Below are 11,663 nucleotides of genomic sequence, written 5' to 3' on the forward strand. Positions count from 1 at the left end.
TAGGCTTTTCTTTAGAGCTCTTATAAAAAGATGTACAACACACTGATTCGTTCAACTAATAGAACTGCAGCACGCAAATTAACCGGAGTGGAATGGTGCTGATTGATTGAGCTACTTCTGATGTTAGTGTCATTAAGAATGACCTAAAAAGGAGTACCTGTAGCACCTTAGAAACTAACCAATTTATTTGAGCATGAGCTTTCGTGAGCTACAGCTCGCTTCATCGGATGCATACCGTGGAAAGTGTAGAAGATCTTTTTATACACACAAAGCATGAAAAAATGGGTATTTACCACTACAAAAGGTTTTCTCTCCCCCCACCCCACTCTCCTGCCGGTAACAGCTAATCTGGAAATGGCCCAACTTGATTATCATACACATTGTAAGGAGAGTGATCACTTTAGATAAGCTATTACCAGCAGGAGAGTGGGGTGGGGGGAGAGAAAACCTTTTGTAGTGGTAAATACCCATTTTTTCATGCTTTGTGTGTATAAAAAGATCTTCTACACTTTCCACAGTATGCATCCGATGAAGAGAGCTGTAGCTCACGAAAGCTTATGATCAAATAAATTGGTTAGTCTCTAAGGTGCCACAAGTACTCCTTTTCTTTTTGTGAATACAGACTAACACGGCTGTTACTCCGAAATCTAAGAATGACCTGTCCATGACCATAACAAATAGATACAGCATTTGCTATCAGTGCCTCCATAATATAGTCTACAGCTAAGCAGATTCACATTCATAGCGTGGCAGGCCAGATATGATTTTGTACAGAAGAGAAAAAAGGATTCCATTCCACTACACCCTTTTTATTGACAAAGGAATGGTAGAGATTTTCAGACACTGGAGAAGGAAGGTATGAATCATGGTAACAGGCAGAAGCTTCTACTGGTCTTTCAATTCCTTCAGTCTTCTGATGGCAGATTTGACTGTCACTGCAGAGGTGGTGCTGGAAGAAAAAAACCACAGTGTGACTCCTACACTGAAGCAACCAGCAACGCTCATCAATTGCAGTCCCTGTGCACTCGGTTTATCAGCTGAAGTGAAGCGGTTATATCTTAGTCCAAATCCACTTTAATATCTCATGAACCTGAGAACGCAGATGCGAGTCTGAGGTGTACGCACCTATATTTCTTGTATCTCAACATGAACTGTGCTCTGGAGACATCATACAATAACTAAAGAATTATCGCATTTTAGCATCGGTAGTCCTAGCTCCCCCAAAGCACTAATAATTCTGAATTTGAGGAGTCTGAGTTTAAATTTAAAAAATCCAAACATGTTCAGGTATGAAGTGTACAGTTAAAACAACCAAACAATCTGAACTGTGCCCTGCAGCGATGCCAAAAAGGGAAAAAGTAAGAAACCTAATATTTTGTTCTAAGGCAGTGGTCTCCAAACTTTTTACCTTGCATCCCTCCCTTACTTCTGTCTGCTCTCCTGCCCTTGCCCCAAAGCAAGGACTGTGGCTCTGGGAGAGGGGGACATAGACTGGGTAAGGGCACCGAGGCTGGGGCCACAGCTGGGGATGGGTTGGCAGCTGGGTCAGAGCGGAGCTGGATGGTGCTCCCTCCTCGCCCAGCCAAACATTCCTCCACACCCCATTAGGGATTGTGCCCCACAGTTTGGGGACCTCTGTATTAAGGTCATGTCTACACAAAAGTTGAACCACTTTAACTATACTGCTATAGTTAAAGCAGTAAAACATCACAAGTGTGTATGCAGTTGTAACGGTGCAAATGTGCTTTATACCCGAGAACTGTACAGCTATCTTTGTAGGGAAGGAGTATAAGCCATACGGGTAAGGCACCTCCACTGCACAGGTTGTGACAATTTATTATTTTGATTAATGGTGTGATATTTCTACCAATAGTTAAATACTGGTATAAAACCTGTATGTAGACAAAGCCTTGATCATACAGTGGTTGGGGAACTCAAAACTCAGGCAGTACGCACAGCCCCAGAAGGTTCCTAATTTAAAAATCCTGATTGAAGAAATACCATGAGGAAGGCATCATGATACATCATTGAGACTGTTTGCCATCATTTATACAACTCTCAGTGAATAAAAGGCCCTGTTCATGAACATTTAGATCCTACTTATAACTGGTGTCAAACATACATATATGTACAACATACTGCAACATTCTCAATATTTAAATCTTTTGCTCCCATGGCTGCAGATAATGAAGGGAAGGAAGGATGGCAGTGATATGAACACTATGCCAGAGACAGCCAGTCTGAAATTCTTAGGACCTCCATATGAAAGGCTGGTGTTAAGACTGGGGCAGAATTAAGATGGTATGGGGACCTTAAACTATGTATTATCATACTTTCAGATGTTAGGATTTCTTTTAAGTTTAAACTTAATTGAAATTCCAGGGCTTCCAATATTTTTTAACTAACTAGACTCAAATAACTTTGTTTTGTTAAGACCAGAGAAGACCGTGAGGAACTCCAGGGGGACTTAACAAAAGTGGGGAAAGAGCAGCACAACAGACAAGATTCAATAGTCACAAAAGCGAGCTAATTACATGCTGAACAGAATATGAACTTCTCATACTCTGAACTAACTGTAACCATGCAGGGGAAAAGCCTGGGTTCCACTACAGCTAGCTCAAGGAAGAGACCTGCTTAAATAAGCGGCAGTCATCAGAAAAGCAACAAAAATGTTGAACTTTGCTTCAACTACCAGACAACAGAGCCAGTTATTATTTGTTTCCTTACTTATAGGTCCAGGCACCACCAGCTACTGTCTTCATACAGGATCCACAATGCCAGATACCTACAGCTTTCCTCTTCATCTTGGTCTGTAACACAAAGTATTTATATACTTTCAGTTGAAGAAACCAAGAAATCTAGACATCTTTGTTCAGTAAAAACACATGACCTTTGAACATTGCTCCAAAAACACCACAATGGAACTACGATATAAACGTCAAGGTTTTCACAACAGCAACATTTGCAACCAGGGCCAGAAGAAACATGAAGACATCAGACTTTCCACAGGTCTCTTGACAAAGGCCAAAGAACTTCGGTAATGGCATTTACTCAGGCAGATAGAAACTAAAGCCAGTTCAGCTCCTCTGCTTTATTTCTCTGTTTGGGGGAAAAAAAACAGCTGCAGGGGTTTTTTTATATAGTATTTATAACAGTGATAACTATATCTATAGCATCCGATGAAGTGAGCTGTAGCTCACGAAAGCTTATGCTCAAATAAATTGGTTAGTCTCTAAGGTGCCACAAATACTCTTTTCTTTTTGCGAATACAGACTAACACGGCTGTTACTCTGAAACCTATAGCTAGTCATTTACTCTACAAGTTGTTTTAGCTTAAGAAAGCTGTTTTAATATTGTGTTCTGCTCATATGGTTGTAGAACTATTTTAGCTTTAACTGATATACAAGCCTACAATGTAGGAAAAGTGCTCCAGTATCAATCCAACTCTGAATGGACAGATACCTACATCATAAAAAGCCACTACTGTAACTGGAACCTTTATTGGAGTCTCAACAAAAAAAACCAAGATTGAATGGGTCTGGGATACTAAACTGCTCTCGCTCTTAGAACTGCTTCCTCCAGGTGAATTCTGAAACGTATTGGTGGGACAGCTTGCAGCTCCCATGCGGTATCTATTCAATGCCTTCAAAGCTATCAAACGGGCACATTTCGTAAGCACTAAGTTCACACAAAGAATGACCTCAGCTTTCTATTAGCTTTTAAAGTCCAACACTTAAGCTTGGGTACCTATAGCTCAGTACCTAAATCCACAGTCAGCCATTAAAGGTAGAAATCATTAGTAAGCATGGGTGCTCAGCACATCTGAATATGAGGCCACTTTAACTGCAGGCATCTGAATCTGAAAATTCTGGCTAAATTACTAGGTCAAAGAGTGAGTGGCCTTTCAAATTTCTGAGACCTGAATTCAAAACTTTTTTGTCACATACAAGATCTACTCCTGGGGGTAATTCTATGCCATTGCACGTGCATAATTAATGAGCTGTGCATATTTTTAATTTTTTTGCACAGAAAAAAGCTTCCGCTGGAAGTTGATGCAGTTACGCCTTTTGCTAACTGGAGGGCGCTTTGGCACTGGAACAGAGCAGCAGCTCCCAGCAGCTAGGGATGAGAAAGAGCCAGTCTTCTTCACAGCGCCTGTTGGGCCAGGTCAGGAGACACGATGAGACAAACAGCATGGGGCTGCTGGGAGGGTGAGGGGGAGTCAGTCAGGGGCTCGTAAGGGCTAGTGGGGGAGGGCATACTGGGCCAAGGGCCGAATGGGTGAGGAGGCACAGGACCAAAGGGGAGAAGGAGGTGCAGGGCCACATGGGGATGGGGGAGCTGGACCACATATGGATGGGGGGTGGCTGAGTGGGGACACAGAGACACATGGGGATGGGGGGAGGGGGTGCAGGGCCACCTGTGGATGGGGGGAGGGGTATCTGATTGGGGGTGAAGGGACACATGGGTGCAGGGACACATGTGCCTGACTGAATGGGAAAGGCTAGGGGTCAGCCAGGGTCTGCATGGTGGAAGCTCCCTAACAATCCCTCCCCTCTCCCTGAAAAACACCTGTTCCATACTTTTCCCACCCATACCCAACAACCCTCCATGTTCACACCCAAACTCCTTCCCAGCAATTACTTCCCTGTCCCTCAGCTCCTCCATTACCCTGAATCCCCCAAGTCTTTGCACTGCTTCCAAGGGGTGCGGGAAATTTGGTTCTGTATTGTAGTTTGAATGAATTACTACTCAAGAGTTCTGTATTAAAATGCCTAGTAAGGAATCTATTTGTTAGAAAACATTTCCTGAATATTTTTTGTTGTTTGTATTGTTACAGACATACTTGCTGACAGGTATTTTGAAATAAATGACCAAAAGTAACTGGAACTAGTGTGATTATTTTCAAATTCTACAAAATTCTGCATATTTTATTGTCAAAATAACACAATATAATCTGTGCAGAACTTTTAATTTTTTGGAGCAGAATTCCCCAAGCAGTAAAGATCAGTTAGATGGTTTCATGCCTCCTCCCCAAAATATATAATGCACACAACTGGCAGTCTCACTCAAGAGATCCAGATTGGAAAAACTTGACAACTATTGGGCAAAACAAATTAATACCATGTTTTAATAACCAGTGATACATGAAAAGTGTATAATTTTACCTTATGACCCTTTATTTGATGCCTAACATTTTCTGCCCATTAGCATCACCATTTAGTGTAGTGAAAACCACTTGAGACCACATTAACTGAATTACCAGCAAAATATGTAACTTGAAATGTGGTAAATCTTTTATTTTGAGGTAATATGAAAAAGAAGGAGAGGGAGGGATTTTGCAAGGTATAACCTCACACCTCTGAAAGTTGTGGATTATTCAAACCATGCTTAGGCAGACAGTAATTAACCTGTTATATATTAGGAAGTAGAGAAATTCGAAGCAGCAGTCCCATTTGTAAATTTCATTCACTGTAAGACTTTGAGAACTTGCTGGGGGTGAATCAGAGAGGGCTCTTACCTTGCCACAGAAGGAGCAGGTATACTTGGCATGCTGGCTAATTTCAATTTTCTTTACCATTTTCCTGAGGGAAGCACCATAACGGGTACCATATTTACCCACAATCCCAACTTTCTTGGTGCGCTTAGCCTGTCAGGATATAAATCACCATATACATTCGCTTAATTAAAACCAGAGACCGTTTAGCAGTTTACTTAACAGCAGCCAAAGAATTAAAGCAAAGTTATTTGCATACCGCTTGAATCTATTTTCATTAATTAGGTAACAGTATTTTTTAAACTATAGTTTCCACCAAAATCCTGTATAAAATAAAGTTGCACTGCACTGCAGCTAATTAAAATTTGTCCAATATTTTGGAAATTCAAGCCTATACAAATTATTCCATAGCCACAGCTCCATGAGTACTGCTCTGGTTTATAGTGTTTTCAGGATCACAAATGTGCAATGACTGCGTACAGGCACATCAGTGTACTTGAATGCAGTCATAGACAGGACTGCGGCCTAAATGAGGATTTCATCATTGCATATCTACAGGGCCTTTCACCAGATATTCTCAGGATCACAGTGACAAACAAATTAAGTCTTGCAAAACTAAGTACTTTTATCCCCAAGTCAGAAACAGGGAGAAAACTAGACAAAGATTAAATGACTTGCTCAAATTCACATAGCAAGTGAGGGTTGACTAGCCTTACCACTACCCATCATCTCAAGTTTAAACTTCAAGCCCTTACCCACATCTGAGGTCTCCTCTCTCTCTACACCCATTCCTCATCAACACAATCATGCTAGCTTTGATTCCCACGTTATTTCCTTCTGCAGTCTTATGCCATTTTTACTGCCCCTGGGCTCAGCATGACATCCCAAACCTTAGTACATCAGGCCCCAAGCTCTCTCATTCAAATCTCTCCTGGAGACCGACCCTCTTTTCCTCTACGAGGCCCACAGAACATGGGTGGAAATCAGAATATGGAGAGAGGAATGTTATTCTCTCCCCTAGCTCTCCCAAGGCTACCTGTTTCTGCCCCTCTTCCAGACCCTAAACCCCACAGAAAAGGAACAGCCTCGAGAGCAGTGCCTTGTACCTTGGGAGGCTCACGGCCAGAGCGCAATACAAATGAGCCAACATCAAAGCGGGAAGCAGCACCCCCTGTTTCCTGGCTCTCAGCGTCCTGTCCCCCCCCCCCCCCCCTTGCCACCCTGATCACCGGCCAGCCAGGCTTGGAGAAACACACCGCTGCAGGCTTAACCACCCGCCACCCCGATTTCAGCAGAGGGGAACCGCCCAGCAATGGGGTGGGAGGACAGGGAACACCCCCAGCCCCGCATGGGCCTGCAGTTAAAGGAAAGCACCCCCCCTCCAAGACTTGCTCTCCCCCCCCCACGCCCGGGTCTCACCCCTGCCCCTCCCCCTTCAAGGCCCGGCTGCCCAGCCCCCCCCCGCCAGCCCCGACTAGAGGCCTGCTCCCTGCAAGGCCCCCGGCTCTGTCCCACCGCCCGCTCCCACCCAGGGTAATCAGGCTCGAGCTGCCCCCCGCCAATAGCCAGCGGCCCGGGGAGCGCAGGCCCCGCGGCACCAGCTCCGGCCTCCGCCGGCGCGGGCCAGGCGGCCAGCAGGGCGGATGGCGGCGGATTGAGCGGGGAGAGGGAAGCCGGCGGGCCGCTCAGCGACACTCACCATCTTCCCGCCGGGCCTGGACGCAGAGAAGGAGCTAGTTCCTGCGCATGCGCGATAGCATGGCCCTCGCCGGAAGGAAGGAGGGCTCAAACCATAGAGAGGACGGGACTCGGAGCGGGACTGTCTGCACTTGGGAGGTGGGACTCTATCGTCGCCTTTGCTGCACCCTGTGAGTCTCTGCAGCAGAGATAGCGCTTAGCCCGCATGCCTGGGAGAGGATGAGGGACGGTGGGGCCAGAAATGAGGGGTTCAGGGTGCGGGAGGGGGATCAGGGCTTGTGCAGGGGATTGGGGTGTGGCAGGGGGTGCAGGCTCTGGGGGGCAGAAATGAGGGGCTCAGGGTGCGGGAGGGGGCTCAGGGCTGGTGTGGGAGAGGGTGCGGGCTCAGGGGCGCAGAAATGAGGGGCTCAGGGTGCGGGAGGGGGCTCAGGGCTTGTGCAGGGGATTGGGGTGTGGCAGGGGGTGCAGGCTCTGGGGGGCAGAAATGAGGGGCTCAGGGTGCGGGAGGGGGCTCAGGGCTGGTGTGGGAGAGGGTGCGGGCTCTGGGGGGGCAGAAATGAGGGGCTCAGGGTGCGGAAGGGGGCTCAGGACTTGTGCAGGGGGTTGGGGTGTGGGAGGGGGTGCGGGCTCGGGGGGGCAGAAATGAGGGGTTCAGGGTGCGGGAGAGGGCTCAGGGCTGGTGTGGGAGGGGGTGCGGGCTCTGGGGGGGCAGAAATGAGGGGCTCAGGGTGCGGGAGGAGGCTCAAAGCTTGTGCAGGGGGTTGGGGTGTGGCAGGGGGTGCAGGCTCTGGGGGGCAGAAATGAGGGGTTCAGGGTGCGGGAGGGGGCTCAGGGCTTGTGCAGGGGGTTGGGGTGTGGGAGAGGGTGCGGGCTCTGGAGGGGCAGAAATGAGGGGTTCAGAGTGCGGGAGGGGGTTCAAAGCTTGTGCAGGGGATTGGGGTGCAGGCTCTGGGGGGGCAGAAATGAGGGGTTCAGGGTGTGGGAGGGGGCTCAGAGCTTGTGCAGGGGGTTGGGGTGTGGCAGGGGGTGCGGGCTCTGGGGGGGCAGAAATGAGGGGTTCAGGGTGCGGGAGGGGGCTCAGGGCTTGTGCAGGGGGTTGCGGTGTGGGAGGGGGTGCAGGCTCTGGGGTGGGGCCACAAATGAGGGATTCAGGGTGTGGGAGGGGGCTTAGGGCTGGGGTAGGTTCTTGGGGGTGCAGGCTCCAGCCGGGGGCCTGTTACTTCAGGCAGCTCCTAGAAGTGGCCAGCATGTCCAGCTCCTAGGCGGAAGGGCCAGGGGGCTCTGCCCGCTGCCCATAGGCGCCACCCCTGCAGCTCCCGTTGGCCATGGTTCCCGGCCAATGGGAGCTGTGGAGTCGGGGCAGGGGCAGCAGGCAGAGTCCCTGTGGCCGCTCCTGCACCTATGAGCCGAACATGCTGGCTGCTTCCAGGAGCCACTTGGAGGCAGGGAGTCTGCCTTAGTCCTGCTGCACTGGCAACCGGACTTTTAGCGGTCGGAACCACCAGCGTCCCTTTTTGACTGGGCATTCTGGTCGAAAACCAGACACCTGACAACCCTACCTCACCTACACACACTAGGCAAGCAACAAAAATACAATATTTGGTGGAATCACTGGAACTGTATTTATTTACAAAGAAAGTCCCTATGTAGAATCCAGTCCCTGTGTAGAATCCATTGCTGAATATTGTGGTTCTATAGTGGGGGAGGCCCACCTGTGATGGTTTAATAACAGCACACTGGGGGAATGGGGTGGATGGGGGAAGGACACGTGAGCACTAGCGTCCTCCATAGAAGCCAAGCATTAGGTACACGTATCTAGCCAGCTTCTCTGCTCCTACAAAACAGTAGCAATATCAGTCGTGAGGAAGCAGGGAATTTTGAGAAATTCAAGGCAAAGACCAGTAGAAGGAAAACTCAGAAAGAATATAGTAATAGTACAGTAATGTGCAACAATATACCAGATCTAATTGTGCCCTTCAGTTCTAGGAACAGGGGAATTACAATAGTAGAGCATGCCACTTATCCACCTAATCTCATATTTTAATTGACTGTGGCCAATATCCAATGTTGCAGAGGAAAGTACAAGAACACCCACAATGGACAACGATGAAATAACCTACCCCTATTAGTTCGAGGTTAGCTTATGCCCTGAAACAGGAGGGCTTAGATCCTCCTGTATTGCTTCACATGCAGGCAAGCTGTGGCCCTCACTATCGTAGAAGCGAAATGGTCAAAGGCTACAACTGGCTTTTTAAAAAGGGCTGAATAATTTTATGACCAATAATATTTATGCAAGAAAAAATAAGGGGTGATCCAACACCAAACCTAAGGCTATCAGCCTCCTTCCACACAAGTACAGAATTAGCTGTATGGGGTTAACCTGTGCAGCCAGCAGGTCTGAGGCTCCTCTGATACATCAGATCCTATTTATACAGGAGATTAGCTATATGCATGGAAAACAAGAGGATGGATGATAGGCTATTAAGAAAGAACAAAAGGAAAAGGTGAACAATAGACTTCAAATAAGACCATTCAACAGGAGATGGGTTCATTCCAGCAATGATGTTACATCGTGAATAAATTTAGCCTAATTATACAACTATAATCTAAATCTAGGTGGAGTTCAGAGTACAGGATATAACATTTACAGCAAGTATAGTTGATGAAAAGATGTTTAAATATTCTCTTTCTTAACCTAAGGGGAAAAAAAAATAAGTATATGCAACTAGTATCACAGAAGTGAAGTTCTGCTTCCATGCTACCCCGCCGACAGTCACAGGGTTCAATTGCTGCAAAGCTACCTATGACACTCTTTCAGAATTACCTTCCCTCACTGAGTTTGAGTCCCACACAAAGCATTCAGTCATTCTTTTTAGTCTTACGCAGCTTAATTCTGTAAATCTGTCCTGTGATAATAGGGTTATCTAAAGCCTTCCAACTCACAAAATGGAATTTATTTGCAGCTTGAGTTGGAACGATCCATCATTTGGAAAATATTGTAGAAATGTATTCATGCAGGGATACAGCAAATATCCAGGCAGTAAAATTGATCTATATCACCATGGATTTTATTGGATTGGAGATTTAGCCACAGAATGCAGATTTCTGACTTCATATCCGAAGAGCCCATAAAAAGAAAATGGATAGAGTGGTTAGCTAGTTTTATTTTTAAGAAAATCAAAGAACACAGTAGATACTAGAACAATAAAAAGGGAACAGCAATCTTGCAGTTCTAAGAGACAAAAAGTCAATGATAATTTATAACAACTCATGTTACCCCTCCCTTTTCCTCAAAACCAGATTATTAAAAAACATTCTTTGCACCCATTGATCATCAAATCTGTATAAAGGCAAACAGGCATAAGACCTCAGTGTCCCTCGCTCTGATCAAAAATGAGTCCCTGCAGCTCAGAAAGCACCCCACAAATAATTGGGAAATTAACATGGAATTTCTCTCTAACATAAAAATCAGCAACAAAAGAAAAAAACCAACACCAGCGCCCTTGAGTTCTGTCAATACTCATAATAGGATAATCCTATTTGTTTTAATTAAGTAATGATAGTGATCTGGATCATCTCATAAACTGGGTGCAAGCAAACAATGAGTTTTCTCCCCTGCTAGCCTCCCTCTTCTCCCCCCTCACCAACCCCCCTCTCCCCCCCCAAAAAAACCACACAGGCCATATTTACAGGCTGGGGGACTCTATCCTAGGAAGCAGTGACTCTGAAAAGGACTTGGGCATCCGGGTGGATAATCAGATGAGCAAGAGTTCCCAGTGCAAAGCTGTTGGCAAAAGGACTAATGTGGTCCTTGGATGCATAAACAGGGGAATCTCAAGTAGGAGTCAGGATTATATTCTCTCAGTATTTGACACTAGAGCAACCATTGCAGGAATACTGTGTCCAGTTCTGGTTTCCACAATTCAAGAAGGATGTTGATACATTGGAGAGGGGTCAGAGAAGAGCCATGAGAATGATTAAAAGATTAGAAGACATGCCCTATAGTGATAGACTCCAAGAGCTCAACCTGTTAGTTTAACAAAGAGAAGCCTAAAGGGTGACTTTATCACAGTCTATGTGTATTAGGGATGTACCCACTGAAGGTACCTATTGAAACTATTAAAATATCAGTTAACTGTTTAATATTTTACATCCCTAGTTGGTACCCTGTCAACACCCCATTCTGCGCACTGTCATGGCGATGGGAGGTGGTGGGGGAGGGAGAGACCATCACGTGATCTGGGAGTGTTAAGGTGAAGGGGAGAACCTGTCTGGGGCTAGGAGGTGTCATGGGGACACCAGTCTCCTCTGTCACGTGATCCAGTCTCCCTCGGTGCATCGCGGGACTTTGGCTAGTTCTGGTCACATCCCCCTTGCTGCCCAGCTCCCTGGCCACCCCAAGGTCCAGGAGGCGGTGAGACCCACCTAGTAGCAGCCGGACTTAGTGCTCAGCACCACCCGCCCCCTC

The 11,663-nt window shown here is 46.7% G+C and overlaps 1 protein-coding gene across 1 annotated transcript; it reads right to left on the reverse strand.

The window, feature by feature from the left end:
• Nucleotides 1-793: 793 nt before the first annotated feature.
• RPL37A (ribosomal protein L37a) lies at nucleotides 794-7,338 on the reverse strand. Its single transcript, XM_077829815.1, has 4 exons — nucleotides 7,197-7,338; nucleotides 5,522-5,650; nucleotides 2,728-2,810; nucleotides 794-949 (listed from the first exon to the last, which is right to left on the reverse strand). Exons 1-4 carry the CDS (start codon nucleotides 7,197-7,199, stop codon nucleotides 886-888), a joined length of 279 nt encoding a protein of 92 aa, XP_077685941.1. The 5' UTR covers nucleotides 7,200-7,338; the 3' UTR covers nucleotides 794-885.
• Between the last annotated feature and the right edge of the window lie 4,325 nt (nucleotides 7,339-11,663).

Source organism: Eretmochelys imbricata, chromosome 11, assembly GCF_965152235.1.
Source record: "Eretmochelys imbricata isolate rEreImb1 chromosome 11, rEreImb1.hap1, whole genome shotgun sequence".
Taxonomy (NCBI): domain Eukaryota; kingdom Metazoa; phylum Chordata; order Testudines; family Cheloniidae; genus Eretmochelys; species Eretmochelys imbricata.

Excerpts from the sequence above, each read along its gene's own strand:
- RPL37A (XM_077829815.1), bottom strand. Across the intron at positions 2,811-5,521 it reads CCTGCTCCTTCTGTGGCAAG|ACCAAGATGAAGAGGAAAGC; the intron begins GTAAGAGCCCTC and ends TTTGTGTTACAG. Across the intron at positions 950-2,727 it reads GGTGGTGCCTGGACCTATAA|CACCACCTCTGCAGTGACAG; the intron begins GTAAGGAAACAA and ends TTTTTCTTCCAG.